This window comes from Alternaria ethzedia, assembly GCF_023757985.1.
Source record: "Alternaria ethzedia strain BMP 0044 chromosome Unknown scaffold_48, whole genome shotgun sequence".
Lineage (NCBI taxonomy): Eukaryota > Fungi > Ascomycota > Dothideomycetes > Pleosporales > Pleosporaceae > Alternaria > Alternaria ethzedia.
Genome location: NW_026056241.1, coordinates 78128 through 97190, shown reverse-complemented (window position 1 = coordinate 97190; position 19063 = coordinate 78128). Strand labels below are relative to the sequence as shown.

The following is a 19063-nucleotide window of genomic DNA, read 5'->3' as shown; positions in this document are numbered from 1 at the left end:
GAGACAACGTCGCAGTTGGCGACTTCTACCGGAATACCAGCAGGACATGCTTCATTTCAGACAGCTCGCTTTCCTTTATCCGCGTGACCCGCCACTCACAAGCCTCGCTGAGTTCGCGGCCAAAAAGACCTCCACCATCCCACATGACACTGTCGTCGCGTGTGTTGTATGAGCAAGATACATGGGTTGCGCTCCGAAAGAGATGAATTTCTTGGTTCGATACCACCACATCCCGACCATTTCTGTTTATCCATTTAGCCAAGATTTCGATCGCGCTGTCCTAACCGTGATAGTCCGTCTCTGTTAGCAAGAAACCAACGGGACGGCGTGTCGCGGACTGATTGGGCACGTCGACATCATATGTCCATACGAGTGCGAATGCGTCAGCCCTATGCCTCTTTTCTGACCAACATTGGAAGCAGTAGCCGACCCACTGCAGGAGTTTGCTCCGCCACAGAACACACGATCAGCATGAATGCAGGCTTCCATGCAATTTGAGTATCTCCTTTGTTGAGGCTGCGATTTGGCGTAAACACGATGGAGGCCTGATCACGTTTCATGGAAGCCGAATCATCGTCGCTTACAAAGGACTCCGCGCGTGAATCAGACGTGCAACTAGGTTCTTAGCCTCCTGGATTTCGAATTTGATGCAGGTGTAAGTTCACGGGGTATAGGAGTTGTTTTGCATGAACTCTGGCACACAGCCTCGATGGATACCTTGGGCACGCACAGGCAGCTGCGCCGCAGAACACCCGCTTGGTCAGCTCATCTTCACGATGATCATACTGGTGGCCAGTCCTCTCTACAGCGGACGCGTTTCGACTTATGCAAGGCGGTGGTCATAGCAGGAGGGAAGGTCGACGTTTTACAGGCGTCTTACCTGTTGCGATCGGACCATGGTGCTCCGCCAAAAATAGCACCCGTTCCTTCGTCGGTAACGCGTACCCCAGAGAAAGACCGTTGCCAGCCAAGCAGATCTTGCAAGGGCCACTTTCACTTTGACTGCTCGCGAGCATGGCTGGAGCGATCATTCGACGTTATGCGGGATCTGCAGAACTCCTTGCCTTATCTCGCGTCCACATGCGTCTGAAAGATGACGACAGACGTGAGCAACAAGCGCCTAACACGCTACCACGCGTAACGCGCCATTGGTGGCTTTCCGCCGAAACGAACGCGATGTGCTGTAGCAACGGAACTACCGATGCGGCCATCGCGATAGTACCTGTTGTTGCTCACGGAACTGACTGCGAAACGCCTCAGGCTGGCTTTTTAGTGTTGGTTGTTCGATGTGTCTTACAGGGCCACCCTACTTCTTTGAGCACTGCCACCAGAACGGCACTTTTGCAGGAACGCATACTGCGACGAATTTCGGGCCAATGGCCGAGTGCGAACTTCTCTTACAGCGCGATGGATCGTAGATGGTGGGGGTGAGGAGTTGGGATTATGTCACGTCTGATGCAAGCGACGGCTCCAGATACCTTTTACGCGTTCGACAGTGAGGTGGAGCGGTACGACAGCTTTCAGATGGCGAGCAGATGCACGTTTCATGTGGTCTGCTGAATTACCCCTGAGAATGCGGCCCTAGGTTAGTAGCGCTGGGGGTCCCTGCAGCGCCGGCGCGGCGATCTCCCTTAGAGCATCGTGAGGCTCGACGCGTTCAGAATTTGAGATCGCGAAAGGAGAGATCACCATGAACAATATTGATCACTAGAGGGAGTTGCTGCAGCGCCGGAAACTCTCCGTGCAATAGTCGCTTGCTCTAGTACCAGACTGGTGTGGAGGCATGCATGCCTGGGTGCCTGCATGCCAAGGCAACCTCTTAGTGCCCTCTTGAAACCCGTGAAACAGACCACGGATGTTGCTCTTCTAAACAAGAGCCGTCCGTCTCCGCCCGGAAATTGGACGATCAATGTCTTCCTGGCGGCCTAAGAACTGAGCTTATACCCATCCGTATACCGTCAAAAGCTTCTCGAACGCTTCCATTTCGCGCGCACTCGCCCTCCCTACATAGTAACCACAGCTCTGCCCGCCCAAGACGGACCGTGAACCACCAATCTCCGGCATGATACTGGCGATTGCGCATACATCGAGATAACATGGAGGCCGACGACGCTCAACTCTACCAATTCAGCACCCCTCAGCAGAGCAACTCGTTCAAGCGCGCGCGGCGCAGTCTACAAAGCTCCACGCCCTTGAGCAGCGTGACCGAGAGTGTCACTTCTTCCCCCCGTCACTCTGGCCAGAACCAGTTGGCACCTCAGCTCTTTGACCATGTCAATGCGCTGAAGCATCTTGATGACCAGCAGATCCTCCAGCTACTTTCCGTTGCGCGCAATGGAGGTCAGTCAACGTTCAGCCCTGGCGGCGCGTTGTATGCTCACGCGTATCCAGATGGTATGCGTCGGTCGGGCGCCGACCGATCGTCCATGTCGACCGTCGGAAGCCGCGCGTCATCATACCTGAGTGTACCATCAAGCAGAGTACCCAGCATGCTCTCGGACCCGCGCTCGTCCATCGCGTCTACCGACTCGTCCTTTACACACTACAGTGCCGCATCCTCGCGCCTGTCGACCGCATCATCTCGTCTCTCCACAATCTCCACCACCTCGACGCCCGCGCCCAAGAACTTTGCCTGCACATTTTGCGACAAGGCTCTCAAGTCAAAGCCATACTGGAAGTCGCACGAGGAAGAGTTCCACGAGCAGCGACTTACCTGGAGATGTCCCGACTGCGAGCAGATCTTCCATGCTGGCAAGCGGTTCCGTGAGCATCACACCAAGCTACACGTACGTCAGAACTACCCTTCATCTAGATTCAAGGCTAACATTTCACAGGGCTGTGAACACTGCAAGCAACCGAGGGAAAGCGGTCAACCCACGAGCAGGAAAGCATCGCCATGCGTCAAGAAGTACGAGATCGTCATGCACGACAAGGACGCCTGGGGTTGTGGTTTCTGCGCTTCTCTTCTAACCACCTGGGAAGAAAGATGCGAACACATCGCTCTTCACTTTGAAGAGAAGGGCGGATCCAAGTGGAACTTCACCAACGTCATCCTCGGTCTGCTGAAGCAACCCGAACTCGCCAGCGCATGGAACCAAATGATGCTCGATCGCCATGGCGACGAATCGAACTGGCCGTCGCTGGCGTGGGAGTCCAAGAAATGCAACCGCTTACGGTATAAGCTCGAGACCAAATGGGACACACGCGTTTTCGACATCGAGAAGTTGGTGCAGGACACCTACGACTTGGCGGAGATCGAGGTGAAGGACGTCATCGAACCCACGACTGAAGTCACGCCCGAAGCCCCGGACTCCCTCGACAACAGTCAAGGCGAAATCGTGGAGTTCAAGTTGGAGTCGAATGACTTCATGACGGACAACAGGTTGCACAGCTCGCACGGCCTACCGTCCGACAACAGGCTCCACAGCTCGCACGGTCTGCCGTCTGAGCATATGATGATGGACATCGACTCTGTGGAGCCCCCACAGATGCATCACCAAGATATGCAACAATCACAATGGCCGGTCAGCCAGGACATGCACCACAGCATGAGCGCGGCGACCGCCATGGGTGGCTTCGGTGCTTTCGATACCACCATGACGTCGATGCCAACGGACTTTTCGCAACCGATGGCGCAAAGCTTCCAGCCACAGCAACAAAGCTGGCCAAACGCCGGCTTCGCGTCGACGCCCGATCTACTGAGCTACCAGCAGCCAGCGCCATACATGGACTACCAGCAACCCAAGGAGATGGTCTCGGTACCTACATCGCAGTACTCCAACTTTGCGCACTACCCCCGCCAAAGCCTCCCACCAAACTTTTTGCAGCAGCAACAGCAGCAGCATCAACAACAACAACAGCAACAGGCGCCCAGCACGCCAACCTCTCGTCGCTATGTCCCCAGACTAATTAATATTTCGAACAACTCGAGCCACCGCGGCGTTCAACTCGAACAGCCACCGCCGCCACCACCCAAAGACGAGCACCAAAACCGCTTCTCCCGTCTCATCATGAGACGGCGCCCAAGCAATATCTCCCAGCACAGCATCGTCTCGCACCGCGATATGGGCGGAACCTGGGGCGACGATTCCAACTGGGGATAACTCTGATTCAGCACTCTCTCCACCGCGCATACACGCACATAATACCACCATTTGCACCCTCGGCTGGCCCGACCACGCACACTCTCCTTAGAAACAAACAAATAAAGCACCGCAACAGGTGACTCCGAACCTCGCTGTTCGTCCCTGGGTCCTGGCTCTGCCCTGCACCCCTCGACGAAGCGAGCTACACGACACCTCAACGGAGACAGTACCCACACACAAGACGCTTTATCAGCTCTTGCCACTTGTTTTTCCTTTACCATTTCCTTTCTCCTTACGTATACAACAGTGTTTCCAGCGGGATGGGATGAGGATATACCCATATATGCAGCGACTTGCCTTTTTTCCCACCTTGTTTGTTGTCGCTGTTTCGCAGCAACGTAGTTTAGTGTCTTTGTTGAGAGTTTCAACTATCTTTGCTTGCATGCACATGCACCTAATACCCCCGCACCTCTTTTTTCATGTTGCCATTTGGTTGCGACGCTATTGATGTAATGATGGGGTTTGGAATGAAATATCTAGGAAGGGAAGGAAGAATGGGATGGACAGGGCAGATACCATATAGAGTTACTTCAATGTGCTTGTTAACTTGTTTCATACGTTGACTTTTGACTGGCTGGGTGATGTTTCGTGTTACTACTGTGCTTCATGCGTTGGATTTTGAAAGGCTTGGTGATGTCGTGTCATGGCACTGTGGAAGAGACATTAAGTTGCAACGGTTGATGTCAACGTGAGGGTATTGATTGCATTCTGCAGGTCTTATATTTAGTGCCTCTATATACCTCACGCCGCCCACGTAAACTCCACAATCCGCTATCTACAAGACCACACGTCCACCCATGTACCCCTGCATGCACCTATGCTGCTCAGAAACGCAGCGGAAGCACAACCATTTCTTGTCGTTGAAGAGGTGGTTGGCCAGCTTTTCATCCGCAAATCTGATGGCCGCGTCCCTAACCTTGGTGTCGACAGGAAGGTATCGCTTGTCGTTGCGAGTAAGGCCATTTCCGAAATTAGCCAAATCGATCACCATTGACGCATGCTTCTTTCGCTGAGGTGCTGGCACCTTGAAGGCGCACAGCACCTTCTCGATCTGCGCCTGAAGGATGTCAGGCTGGGCTTTCCGAAGCCCAGAAAGGCGCAGAGAGCCGTGCTTCAGCTGCTTGAAGACGACGTGGAACGTCTCAGGAGGAAACTCCTTCCTGAGGTCCCTCACGATCTCGTTAGTGGACTTGCGCTTTGGCGCCACGCTCTTGCCGCCCTCGGGGTCGCCCTTGATGCGGGATTTGGACCCAGATGCATGCATTGTAGGCTTCACAGACTCTTGAGCCTTCGCGTTTGATTTGATGGAAGCCAATGTCTCCGCCCGGCTTGCTTCAGCCTCTTCCACCAGTCGATCAACCTTGGCTTGTAGACGGCTCATGGCCCCCATCAGCTCCTCGACTTTCGTATCAGCCTTGATACGCGCAGTCCTCTCTTCCTCCAGAATGGTCAAGATCATCTCCAGCTGACCCTTGTTGGGAGAGGGCGCCAGGTCAGTCTGAGTGGATGTGGACTTCGATGGGACGGAGTCTAGAGAGACCGCCAGTGACGAAACGATCTTGGGAGGGGAACCATCTTTGCTGATGAAACTGGGTGATGATGGTGAGGGAGTCGAAGTGTGTCGTAATCTCTTCCCCTTTGGCTCGGCCGATAAACTAGGCTCTAGTGTTGAAGGAGCTGTGAATGATGTTGCAGAAGCACCAAAGTCGAAGATAAGCTTTGGTGCTGGGGCCGGGGACATCATCTTCGCAGATGCGGTATCAGGAATTGGGTTTGCAGCAAGACCGCCAGGCGCCAATCCGTCATTAGGCTTCCTGGAGCGCAACCCTTTTTCCAGAGGTGCCAGCTTCCTTTCTGGTCCTTTGGCTTCAATGGACGGGAAAGGCTTGTCTGCAGGCTTCGTCTCCGTATCAAACTTGCTGAAGATGGACGCACCATCGGGTCCGACAAAGGGGTTCGCTGCCGCTGATACCGTTGGAAAGCTCATGGCTATGCCAGGCAGCTGGGTCATGGAAGCGCCGTCAGGTGGCGAGACGACAACCTCGGGAATGTTGTTATCTTTCTGGACAGGTTCTACAGTGATAGCTTCTAAGGCAAGGTTCGTCTGAGGTGGCAGCGGACGAGCGGGAGTGGTGTTGGGTGTAATGCCTTCCGGGTACTTTGTAGCGTCCCTTAGTAGCTCTGAGAACTCTCGCCACTCGCCGGGAAGATCGTCACGAATTATCTCGAGCCTCTCAATGAGATCTGAACACACTTGGTGATAGTCTGTTATATCCGTCCTATTTTCCCATGTTGACTTCTCGAGTCCCCTGACATATGCACGGAGAGCCTCGTCAGACAGGATGAGCGTCGGCTCGGGACAGTCGCTGGGGACCTTGTTGCGACACTCGATCACGAGATCAACTATTTTCCGCGCATAGTTCTGGCGATCTTTTGCTTGACTGGCTCTGTCGCTCATGGTGTATGTCGGGGTAAAGGTCGGCTGTCTGGTAGCGTCAGGTAAAGGTGGATCGTTTGGTATAGTTGAGGTAAAGGTAGACTGTTTGGTGTCGTGAGTCCGAATTTCTGCACTTGAGGTGGAAAGGATGGGTTATTAAAGAAGGAGAGCTGTACCGTGCAATTATATAGTATAACGCGGGGCTGTGACCTCGAAGTGAATTGGAGTATTTACGCCTTGGCGCTGAGTCGTTGCGCTGCACAATAGCAGATGCTGGTATTGTCGCTGAAGCTCAAAGGTGTCGCAGAGTGCGCTATTAGAGGCAGTGTCGAGCAGTATTACTGGTGAAGGTGGACTTGTGAGAGATTGACGAGACTTGTTGCTGGACGCAGCGGGGGTTGCGGTGATTTGGAAAGAGGGAAGTTTGAGCGCGGGCGGGGAATACAGAAACGCAAGTGCGAGTAACTACTAGCGCTATCAAAAAGCGCACAGGCTATGCGGTATACGTGAGCAGAAACGGGTGGAGCGCGTGACGGGCATTGGCCAAGACGCGTTTGCGCCGAAGGCCTTTCACTACGTCTAACGCAAACCACAGATCTTCCGACTGAGCATTCTGGCTCCTGAATGAGACCGTGACGCCGAATACCAGCAATATCTATTGGGTCTGTACGAGTATTCGGAGTGACACCGACTTTTGAGGCATTCACTGCTAAGAGTTTGTCCATCAGTGTTGTTTGTCGGTGACGCAATGAGCCTCGAAAGCGCAGAATGCGACAAATATTTGGAGAAACTCCGCGTGCGTTTCTTGACTGGGAGATATATCCGCAAGTAATACCAGATCTGCTCTTTCTAGTGATGTGAACGTAGTTGCTTACATGCCATATGTACGGACCTCCAGGAGCCTGGGGACAACAGAGGAAAATGGTGCAATGCCATTGAGAAGATGAGAAAACATTTCCCATACATGGAAACAAACATCGAGAGATATCCGAGTACAAGGTTCTTGGATCTTCTACCGAAAGCTCTGTTGTGTTATCTCGTCCTTCATGGTGGGCGTTTGTGTTGGGACGTTAATATGCACGTTGTAGTAGCGTGAGTGATGATCTAGACACATCAGCGTTCGATGCGTGTGCAGAATCAAATGGAGACGCCAGGCATTCATGTATGCGACGCGATGGTGAAGAGGAAGGGAAGAAAGGGCTGGCTTTGAGGTTGGACCAGGCTGGCCCCACTTCGGACGGACCGCTCCGACATGAGCCCGCCAATCGCCCAGGCCACGGAGCGTCTGGCGTCCTTCAGTTGCCAGGCTAGGGTGAGGTGTTCGCTTGTAGATGACTTGGTGGTTGCTCATTCTGAGTAATAATCGCCCTGTGCGACATTTGCATGCGTGAACTGCGGCGCACGACGTTTAAACTCGCAAGGTCCTGCCTGGATGATGACACCACGGCAGGATTGGTCAATTCGGCTTGCACGTACACTTGGGGTAAGATCGAGTCAGATCGCGTGCAGGTAATCTGCGTGCCGTTGATGACAGCGGGAGCGATGCGAATAGCGCACTTGTTCGAACTCATTTCCGAGTGCAGAGAGCATAAGTTTTCATAGCGAATGATCGGCATTCACCGGAGTCGTTCCGGCATCACTAGTATATCATTCATTCACACTTCCCGATTTCAATAGCTTTGGTGCCCTGGTGGCGGCCATCAGCACTAAATATGTGGCTAGATCGTTCCATGCTACAAGAGATTGTCGTAAGCGCACACCATATCCTCTAGCTCGTGCTTTCTCCCGAGCAGGTACGCACGATATAAGCAGGTCGACGAACAGCGAAGGCAGAACCAGAATCTGCGAAAGTAGCAATATTAGCGAGGCTATTCCAATCCGAGTCTCACATGGGATGAGAACTCGCAAGATCGACTTACGCAGCAAACATTGACAGTCCATACGACCATCTCATGAGCTCGCAACCGTACAGGTTCTCCTTCCATGCCTCCGCACACCCGCGTTCGAGATACCAAGGCCGGAGACTGATATGCTCTGGATCCGAAAGGTCGCCCGAGTTTTGGATCGAGGCACTATACATCCACAGCCCCGCCAGTATGATATCGTACAACGCGTTGACCGTGATCGTAGAGTGGAAGTCGAGAGTTTGCTTGCTGAAAGACATGATTGAGAAGCGGACGAGCCACATGAACAGGGTTATGATGGCAATGCATAGGTTGCATAATGTACAGCTGGTTGAAGTATTAGACCTTCAAATGGCTGCTGTATTGAGGAGGTGGGAGGATACCTTTCATCCCATATCAATGGTATGGGTGGTGATTTGCGATAGTTCGCATAGTCGTATACACGTTGGATAGGATCGGAGTTCCAGCCTTTGGTGCCGCCTTCTTTCCATAGTATGCTGCGGAAGCGATCGGGGTATGCAGTCGCAAAGAGAGATACGAGCGCGATGGCTAAGATGAGATCAAATAACGTGGCAGTGAGGAAGATCAGATAGGGATTGCGGAGCATGGTGAGCGGTATAACGATTGACGAGCGACCAAGCCCGACTGCCAGTTTCACTGAACGACATAGGAGCCGTGCAATGGGATTGTTATGTCGACTCAGTGATTGATTTGACAGAGAACGTGCGCTAGCGCGATGTCAGCTCAGTTGTGGTTGTCTCAGGTGCTCAGCGCCACCCCATTCAAGGAAAAAATGGAACACCCTGGAGCTTACATGGACGCTACGCCTCCATATGTGCTCATCGTTGGTCTAATGTAGGCCCTAGGCCTGTTCGGTTTTGTATAAGGTGAGCGCGTCGTGACAGCGGCAAGATTAGGAAGAGAGACATCGAGTCTCCGTCGATCGTCAAGCCTATCAGCACCGAATACAGGCAGCGATGTGGAGTGAGCTACAGTTACAGCAATGCCTTAGCCTGTTCTCTTTGCATTAGCTTGTTATCCAGTAGGGAAGAATGCCAAGCAAAGTTGCGCAAATGGCCTCATTCCGACCCTCGAGAAGACACACCTAAACTAATGCCAACATGATGTTGCGCAATTAATGCGATTGAAAAGGTGCGCCCATATGCGCCTATTCCCATGTACCACCTCTTCTCTTGTGTGAGTGGAATGGCTTGCCACATGCACTGACATAACGTGTATGTCGAGTGGGAAACGAGAGCATCATCAGATCCTGCAGTGTATCGCAAAGCAAGTTGGTCGTGTATGCTCATTACATTATGCATGCGCGCATAGATTCTGCGCTTGTCTAAGCCATGGTGATTAATGCTCACCAGCTCTCCTGTCTTGCGACTAATCATCTAACTCTTACTTTGCTCTTCAAGCTCTCTTAAGTCTTATCAACCCCATCTATGATCCTCACGGGCCTTGCCGTAATCGCTACCTCGGTACTTTTCTAACGGACAGCATCGTCATCTGCGTTTCCTCACATCGTTTCCCTTAGTAATGCCCCTTCCGTCGGAAGCTCACTGCTTGAGAGCTGAGCCGACCATGAGTGTGAGTTGAGTGTAGTAGCTGGCTCATCGAGTCTTCTCTGCAGGTGCATACCTCCTAACGGCTCTTCATAATCGGGATCTTTTGGCAGATACCACATCGCGAGTCCAGCTTGGTATAGTGGAGGCAGCGTGCCGAGGCGAAGATTGGGCTCGGGGGCCATGATGGCTTGGGCGTTCGTGGGAGGATGGTGTTGGTGGCTTGAGGCGTGTGGGCCAAGGATCCATCCGTGGATCACGTTCCGGTAGTGTGACTGTGACGTCAGATGCGCGTCCTCCCGCAGCGGCACGACTGTGCCACATGGACGTCGAGGACAAGTGCGCGCATGTCCGAAGTGACACTTCCCTCCCACGTCGTACAATGAAGCACCGCACGTTTTCCAAGAAGCCACCGTCCTATGCGCCTGCTTCATGCATCGCTGTGGGCTAGCCATCTCGACTCTGCGTCCCAACAACACACTCATAACCGATCAAGGTTATACTCTTTCGTAACTTTGATTTCGTTCAGCCCCAATGAGCCCAGTCTCTCCGAAGGAGCCGATTCATTGCTCAGCGTGACGAAGGCAGCCGCCTGCGGTTTGATGCCTGGCATCCATTGCGAAGGAGGTGCGTTGAGATTTGATGTCGACGAGCCGTTGCTCTGTGTGCGGAACTTCATCCGGCGGAGACCGATACCGCCATCCTCAGTCGGGAGTGGAGGAGTTCGGCGCCACGAAGGAAGTGAACGGACGTTGGGAACGCAACAGCAGACGATACCGACAGCGACCTCGATTGGGGAAAAGCAGATACGCCACCACGACGCACCGATCGGATCATCATTGACGTTGCCGAAGACGTCGATCGCGCAGTCGATACGGAGGACTGCTAGGATAGTACAACTGTGTGGTGTCAGCAAGAGCTATTTGGAGCGAGCGCTTAGCTTCACGTACAAGCATCCAAGGAGGAACAAGACCATCACCCACGCCTTCTTCTTGCCTGAGAGATCTGCTGCTGCTATGGCAGGTATCGGGGCAAAGAGGATGACACTGTTGAAGAAGACGTGCAGCGATCCAATGATGATGCACGACTTCTTGCTCTGCAGCTTGCACTCCCCCGGTGGATGGCACATGCTGATCCAACCCGCGAGCGACCAGATGTACCAGATCGCGATGAGCGCCATAGACGCATAGCAAGCGATGCGAGCAAAAACTCTCTTCTCGTACAGGCGTAGGTAGGATTTCGCAAACGCCACCTGCACCGTTGCAACCGATGTGGCCCAACAGATATCCAGTGCGAATTGTATCTTGAAAGCCTGTTAGCCAACTCTCAAGAAGCCTCCAGCTAAACATACCCGCAGCCAGAAACGCTCCACAACGTCAAAGTTCTTCGTCGGGTCCGCCTGAATCTCATAGCTCGTAAGCCCTTCTCCGCCGAGGAACACCAGCACGTAAACTAGCGTAACCACGACAAAGCTCATAGCCTACGACTGTTAGCATGGTACCGCCGTCAGCATTCCATCGTCTTACCAGAGCAGCCAGCATCAGCGCATCTTCGTTGATCGTGTTGACCCGTCTGACACTCCTCGTGTACCATCTCGCCGCCACCGCTGCCGCAGCCACCGCAAGGCATAGTGTAGGCGCAATCAACAACGCAAGCTGCTTGCCATTGACAATGTCGAAACGATCCGATTGCTTCCCCGCCATGATCAATACTATCCAGCTCTTCTTCACTTCACCGCATACCGAGCGCACATCAAAGCCAAAGTCGTCGAAAGAGAGGGGCGTAACTGGAACCAGGATTAAAATGCCCCGAGCGGAGCGAGTGAACGTAGATAAAGCCAAAGAGGCGATCCTCCCAATTGCCTGGTCCAGAGCACAGAGCTGTCATGCACTATGCTCGTTGAGTCCGCCGTCTTCAACGCCTATCTCGCGTCACCCAGGGTGCCTCAGCCGTGCGGCCCATGCGACAAGTGTACTTGTAGTGTTGGCCTTTCGGGAAGCAAGACCTAGTCAGGGAGCGCGGCGGGGCTCATGCTGTGCGCCGCTGATTTGTCGCACATCTGACGGTCCGACGCGGAACACGGCTAACCTGCATGCATCCCTGCCAGCCATATACCTGTGACCCAATGAAAGCTACCACACCAGCAGGCCCTCCGTTCATGGGGGCTTGCGCTTCCGGGGCACTTGTGGCAAAGAGTTACAGGGCCTTTAGCTTAAATTTCTAGAATATCTAGAATATAGAGCTTATTACCTAAATAGCCTAGACTAACACTTAGCAAAATAAAATGCCTATAACTAAGTAATACTAATCTCTTAGGTTTAAGCTAGCAATTTTTGTCTACCTTACTTTACTCTTATTATCTTTTTAGATAGCAGCTCTCTAGATTTAGTTATAAGTATAAGCGTAAATAATAAAACGCTATATACTCTTAAATTTATAGGCTAAGAGACGCTACTATAGATTATTAATGCTAGTAGAATTTATATAGTTTTAGTATAAAGCGTAAATTTTTCTTTATCTTATTAGTAAAAGCTATATAATAAAAGTATTAAGTAAGCTTATAATATAAAGACTATAGTCTTCTTAAAGTAAAATCTTTATAATAAAGAGTAAGAGCTTATAAAAAAGAAGTATAGCAGTAGTAGCTTAGCTATAGTAGTATATTTAAAGTTTATAAGATACTAGTAATTAAGTCTTTTTAAGAATAAGTTTAAGGCTAGGTAGCTAGAGACAAAGTTTAGCAAGATATAGCCTTATTTAATAGGCAGCCTTGCACGTAATCTCTATAGACTATAGAAAGAGTAAGCTTTAGGCGACTAATGCGGCTAGTATAAGCTATTGCAGACAAAAAGCAATATAGCAAGCTGGCAATTCTTTGCCGTATTCTGGTAGGTTTCTTGATGATAGTTTCACTTCCCTCGAGGCGATCGGCTAGCAAAAGAAAAGTAACTCAACGCTATAGGCGATCCGCGCATATGTCTGCATCACGACGTGCGGGGTTGCCGAAGCTGAACACCCCCGAGGCGACGGTTGGCTTCCCCTATCGATCACGCAGCCCCCATGCTCATCACCGCGAACTGAAACAAGCCCGCCGCGTCGGCCGTTCTTCGTCGCGTGGTCTGCCAGGTCATGGTTCCGGCACAAGCGAGGTGGCGCCCTTCTATCGTGACCTAGAACACAAACTCCACCTACCAACAAGCCTAACAAGATTGTAACTTTGCTTCTCGAGATTCCCGGCACACGTTGAGACAGCATTCATGCCTGCTATATACTCTAACCTTCTTTCTTAACAGTCGTGCCGTCTCGCTCAACACTACACATATTAAAGGACGCCGCCCTCTCTTTTTCTTTTCAATAGCGGCCCGATCGGTCCTCCGAAATAAATCTCCGACATGACACCGCAAATGCACACGCGTGCAACGGGAGAGTTACCGCAAAGATGCCTTCTAGAATTAGCCCAGAGATAAACCCGCATCTGGGGTATATCTCGCTCCGATCATACGATCCTGCAGCTCTTTCGGCCTAAAATCCTAGAGGTGACGTCGCAGGTTGTATATTGGATGAAGTCATCGGGCTAAGGTTCGGGCAGTAATGCGGTCGTCTGCGTGTCATATGCAGGGCAATAGGAGGGAGGTAGGTGGTGTCACGTGGCGTGGGCTTATCTGGTGCTGTCACATGTGATTGGGGACGGCAGAGAACGGGTGAGTGAGTGAGAGACAATGCATTCGGAACTACAGAAACCATACGGTACGACCATGCGCGGAGGCATTCGCAACCGTGAAAACCGATAGACGCCAACGCCAAACCTCTCCCAGGAGGTATTCAGTGACCTCTGACCCAGCCCAGGCAAACTTCATAATGATGCGCGTCGACCTTCAAGACCCCAAAACCCAAAAAAACGAAACGCCAAAACCACCCCAGGAGGTCGTCGCTTTCTTCTGCATCGGTGCAGTGAAATGCTAGTACTTAGAAAGGGGGTTCTATCCACCCCCAAAAACTCCTGCTCGCCTCCTCCTCCCTCTCCACCCTCTCCCTCTCCATCTCTTCCTGTGCCCATGTTGGGAACAGTACTTTCCTACACATAGGACAAGTGTTGCATCTCTCAAACCAAGTCATGATGCAGTTGGTGCCGAAAACGTGTCCGCAGGCGTTTAGCTTTGACACTGGTTGCTCTTCATTGGTGTGGTGGCTGTGAAGAGGCTTTGTGGATTTGAGCCAACTTGACTTGAAGACAATTGTGTTGGCTGGGTGTTGTAAGGCCAGTTCAAGGACTTCCTTGTCGGCGGCGGTGAGCTTGGTGGCCGAGGGGTTCTCGCAGGCCAAGTCTTTGGTGCAGATGCTGCACGTGTCTGCTTCGCTGGCGGGCAGGAGGTAAGGAGACATACCCGCAGCGATGAAGTCGGCCTTGCAGGCGTAGACAGGTGTGGTTGAAGACATGTTTGTTTGTAGTGTGGTGAGGTCGTGTTGGTAGGTGTGGTGGTAGTGTTGGTAATAGTGTTTGAAGATAGTTGGGATGGAATGGTAAAACTTTCTTCGGATTTTGGACTTTGAATGTGATGGATGATGAAGAAAGGATAATGGAGAGAAGAGAGGGACAGAGCACTATTTATTGAGTTGGAAGCGTCTCTGGGACTCACACTGCACGGTGGTAATGAGTTAATTATTGAGTTGGAAAGCTATCTGCGACTCACGCTGCCCGTGGGTAATGAGTGGGTTTGCTGACCTTGGAGACCTCAGGAGTGGTGGTTACGTACTATCAGGAGCGCACGATCGCGCATTGTTCGCCGGAGCGCCATGCCGAACCTTAGATTTTCAGATAGCTGTGACTCAAGTCCATTGAAGGGCCTATGAAAAAAAGTCGTACTCATCACATGCCACGGAAGCCTAGAAGTCTCCACTGCGCTGAGGTTTCGCGGACTTTCGATTCGATACCAATGTGGGCTGCGGAAGTTCTGTTCGCTTCCTTCCATAGACGAGGTGCGGGTAAAAGTTCCGCATCAACGATGAACCAGATCTATTAGAATTACACCCACACTATAGCTCCTCAAACTTCTTGTCCCGTGCTGTGCTCAAGGCAGCAGTAGCACCAAATGCGATTCGACCCACATCATCTGTGGGTTTCTCGTCCCCGACGAACCCAGGGCACGCAGAAACAGTCTGCTTCCACTGCTTGTCCCCTTCGGCAGCGCTCAGAATATCAGCATGTGCCGTACCAGCCTTGACCACGAATTCTGCACCCAACCAAGGCATGAATGGCCTCATCCAAAAGGCGTACAGGGCAAGCACTAGTAATCCGAGAAGGTGAAGGCCGAGGAAAACGGACCCGGTGATGACCCCCCAAAGCGCGATATATGTCTTCTTGGTTGGAACGCCCGTATCGACATATACATTCCGCGATTGGTCGAATCCTCCCCATCTGTGGAATTGGCTCGGGTTCAGCCACTCCTTGTTGGCGAGGAAAGCGGCCACAGTGAACGCCCTACTTGCAGAACGTTCCGAATCAAAGAATGCAGCTAGTTGTCTCACGCGGCCAAGGACGTCGACTTCGGACTGGTAGTCGTAGTCGCGGAGGCACGGGCCCCCTATGGCAAAGTTGAGAGGCATATTCCCGAGGCAGTTGTTGCCGAAATTTCTGAACCATACTTCATCATCGACCTCAGGCCGATCTACAAGGAAGGCGGATGGATTTGAAACTCTTCTCTCGATGAAAGAGCCTTCGCCGAATAGTGCCAGTCCAATAGCAGTCAGCGGACCGATGTGATTTCCAATGGGTTGTCTCACATTTCCTGCGTATGTTTCGTTGGTTGCTCGTTTCTCATCTCGACTGGATCCGCTGGTTGAAGAGCCTCTAGCGCTGTCCAAGGATAGCTCATGGAGTAACGGCCCGGCGCGATTGCCGTTCTTGGTATTAGGAAGTTCGAAGTAGCCTAACGTCGAACGGGCGGTGATTTTCCACATAACAAGAGTGCGTAACGTTGAAGGCACCGAAATTGCGAGGAAAAGATCCTCGGTAATGTCCTGCCGGTTGTACGTAGCTTGCCAAGGCGTGCCAGAGATATTGGCGGGTATGCAAGCTATTATATCGAACTCCCGGTATCCCGTCTCTCCTCCACGGTATTGTGCGAAAAATACATCTTCTCTGTCGCGAACGCATTCGGTTGGCCACTCAGCGTCTGTCATGTTCCGGTATTCAATTGTGGTATTGAGGCGCGGTGCGTACTGAGGGTCAACATAGACACCGGTGCTGAAGTCCAAGGGAACGGGTGAGAACCAGGCATCTAAGCTCATCTCATCAAGTTGATAAAGACTCCTCGAGAAGCGGTTACAATTGGTGGCCACACTGAATGTATCGTAACACATGTCATTATCCAGTCCATCGTTCTGTTCATCGATCCAGAGGTAAGGCTCATGTTCTCTTTCCGCGCGCGATTCTAGAATGCTACGGAGTCGAACAACTGCTGTGTTTATGTCATTGTCGGTGCTGCTGATTAGAGCAGGTATATCAGCGACCCTAATCAGACCGGACTGTGTGCTGCGAGTTGGTATTCGTGTCGGAGTAACCTGGATAAACGTTGTCTGCAGAATCGGGAAGACAGCACCTGTATTCGAGTCAACACCGGCTTCCTGCCAAGATCTGGGCATGACTCACCCACTAAGGTCAATGCAAAGGCGAAGTACAATGGAAGACTTCCAACTTTAGACCACCTAGCCCACATTCTTGGGCTGATCCAGCCTTGATCTGCAAGCGCCATAGTCTGACGCAGATTCAACTTCGTTCTCGAGCTGCCAGCCTGGATATAGGCAGCGAAGGCTATAGAGCATATCGCTGAAGTGATGGGAATGGTGAGTAGGGCGACTACCGATTGCAGGATCTGCGCAGCCCTAAGGATCCTCTCGTGTTTAGCCAAGAGACGAGCTACATCTTTAAAGTAGTCTTGATTATCCGTATAGCTTAACTTGCTTCCAATCGGCCGGCTGCTCGCGACACAAAGAACGATCCAGGTGAATAGGGCGAGTGTAGCGTAAAAGATGAAGACCATCAGCGGCCAGAACGAAGTGTGGAGGGTCCTGACGATGGGCTCGCGAACGGTCATGGAAGACGCTCTCGACAGCCTCGACGTGTACATGGGCTCGTGAGTAGTTTCCGGGACCTTGGGTGCACCCGCGTTTGCTTGTCTGGTCTCCTCTCTGACGCTGTGCATCTCATGCGACTCCCGTTGCTCCATGTTTGGTGTGATCGATCCGTCGTTAGGGAAGATGGGGAGTCAAGATTCCCGCTGTAAGGGATGTAGCGTAGATTTAATAAAGCATGCGGATGTTATCGTCTGACAGCGCGTAACTCGACTGCGCCGTCTTGGCTCTTGTCTTGGCGTGCAGTTTGTATTGAAGTTGGGGGCTAAGAGCGGGTGTCGGCACGAGGGAATGCGATCCTCCACCATCGTCGCACAGGGGCTCCAGAGGGAGGCATACTTGTATACCAAACGCAGTGCCAAACCCTTGTGAACCTATTCAAAGGCCAGCCCACAGATTAGTCAATGAGACATCATGGCGCAAACTCGCAGAGGGTCGTCCAACGCGTACACTTTTCGCGGCAAGTGCTGGTGTCTTATTTCCACCTCAGCCTTACAGGGCTGACTTCAGGCCTCCCACCACACCGGTAAAGGGTCCAGGCGAGGTTAGATCTCGTATAACCGACATACAACTCATTTCTTCGCGACCACTACTACGCCACGCACAACTCCGGTCCGCCCCCACCAGCCGAACATGGCTTTCGCGACACCAAAGCGACCTAAGCCTAATCCTAACATCTTGAGCCTGTCGTCCTGCTCTTTCAGGAATGCTGCCAGTGGCGCGAACACATGTTCTGAGATGTCAGTGGTGGTGATGGCTTCAGGGTTGTATCCTATCTGCTCCAGCCTCTCGCGGTACCCCTGTGGTGTGGTGAAGTTGGCCCAGGGCGCACCCATGAGGGCAGTGAGAAGGCGAAGCGTCATCCTCTGGGCCCATGTAGCGGTAGGAGAGAGACATAGATCAAAGGCCATCCAGTTTGCTTCTAGCTCTGAGTGAGCGTACTCAATGATGGGCCAGCGTGAGGGGGCGAAGTGATATGCTGTGTCTAGTGCCAACACCCAACGCTCTTCTGTATCGTCCTTCGCAAGCTGCAACTTTGTTTGCATCTGTTGGTTCCAGGACTTGGGTTTCGACGCGTCGGCACAGAAGAGAGATATCGTGGGGTTTCCACCATCTTCCATCTCAGGAGATACCGCCTTCGTCGTATTCTTCTTGAGCTCGGCAAGTCGCTCCGAGGCGTATCGAGCCTGCACTGCATCTTTCGTGATGCCAATGTAATCATGGAATGTGGCGCAGCGATCTCTTTCATCCCACCAGTCTTTGTCGCACGCTCGAATAGGTTCCTTGCTCATGAGATAGATGGTTTGGTCCCCGCATCCGAAGCCCAGATCCACCAAGGCTCTTCTCCGTGCTGCTGGGCCTTTGTCGCTTGAAAGGCCGGCCTCAGCAAGGATTACGTTCAGCATGTCTCGACAGGCTTCGCTTAATGTCGTTGAAGTGGTGGCGTTCTTCCAATACCCCATGTTCATCCACATGGCTGTGGGAAGCTGCAGATGTAGCCGCCCATGCTGCAACCCGTAAACTGAAGCCTTGTCTTCTTGAGCCCCCCGCGCTCTCATCATCAGCCAAAACAGTAGGGCCGCCAGCCCTGCGCCGAGTATCTGGGTAGCGGACATTTGTTTGGCGTGTGGTAGTGATTGGTGCGACGCAGGGCCGAGTGCTTGGGAGATTTCGCGGGAAGCTTCAACGAGGCAACGACGCTAGCCGTTTCCGGCGAAAATGTATGACGAGACGCCATATGATACACACAACAGGAAGTCGCATCCTAGAACCCTCAATCCCGAATACTTTCACTTTCGTTCAAACACTTTGAATCGCCTACATCACTTCCTGAGTCCTAGGATGCTATGGGCATGTTGTCTTGCCCGGGTATCTACT

The 19063-nt window shown here is 52.2% G+C and overlaps 5 protein-coding genes across 5 annotated transcripts; 1 reads left to right on the top strand and 4 right to left on the bottom strand.

Moving 5' to 3' along the window:
- Window positions 1-2096: 2096 nt before the first annotated feature.
- On the top strand, window positions 2097-4103 carry J4E87_010424 (uncharacterized protein; the record flags this gene model as incomplete). The annotated part of the gene is made up of 3 exons (XM_049381998.1): window positions 2097-2340; window positions 2392-2786; window positions 2835-4103. The coding sequence occupies 3 exons, from the start codon at window positions 2097-2099 to the stop codon at window positions 4101-4103; spliced, it is 1908 nt and encodes a 635-aa protein (XP_049228269.1).
- Window positions 4104-4920: 817 nt separating this feature from the next.
- J4E87_010423 (uncharacterized protein) lies at window positions 4921-6603 on the bottom strand (the record flags this gene model as incomplete). The annotated part of the gene is made up of 1 exon (XM_049381997.1): window positions 4921-6603. The coding sequence occupies one exon, from the start codon at window positions 6601-6603 to the stop codon at window positions 4921-4923; it is 1683 nt and encodes a 560-aa protein (XP_049228268.1).
- Window positions 6604-10535: 3932 nt separating this feature from the next.
- Window positions 10536-11757, bottom strand: J4E87_010422 (uncharacterized protein; the record flags this gene model as incomplete). The annotated part of the gene is made up of 4 exons (XM_049381996.1): window positions 10536-10953; window positions 11005-11357; window positions 11406-11534; window positions 11581-11757. The coding sequence occupies 4 exons, from the start codon at window positions 11755-11757 to the stop codon at window positions 10536-10538; spliced, it is 1077 nt and encodes a 358-aa protein (XP_049228267.1).
- Window positions 11758-15088: 3331 nt separating this feature from the next.
- On the bottom strand, window positions 15089-16234 carry J4E87_010421 (uncharacterized protein; the record flags this gene model as incomplete). Its single annotated transcript, XM_049381995.1, has 1 exon — window positions 15089-16234. The coding sequence occupies one exon, from the start codon at window positions 16232-16234 to the stop codon at window positions 15089-15091; it is 1146 nt and encodes a 381-aa protein (XP_049228266.1).
- A 1523-nt stretch (window positions 16235-17757) lies between these two features.
- Window positions 17758-18648, bottom strand: J4E87_010420 (uncharacterized protein; the record flags this gene model as incomplete). Its single annotated transcript, XM_049381994.1, has 2 exons — window positions 17758-18607; window positions 18644-18648. 2 exons carry the CDS (start codon window positions 18646-18648, stop codon window positions 17758-17760), a joined length of 855 nt encoding a protein of 284 aa, XP_049228265.1.
- Window positions 18649-19063: the final 415 nt, after the last annotated feature.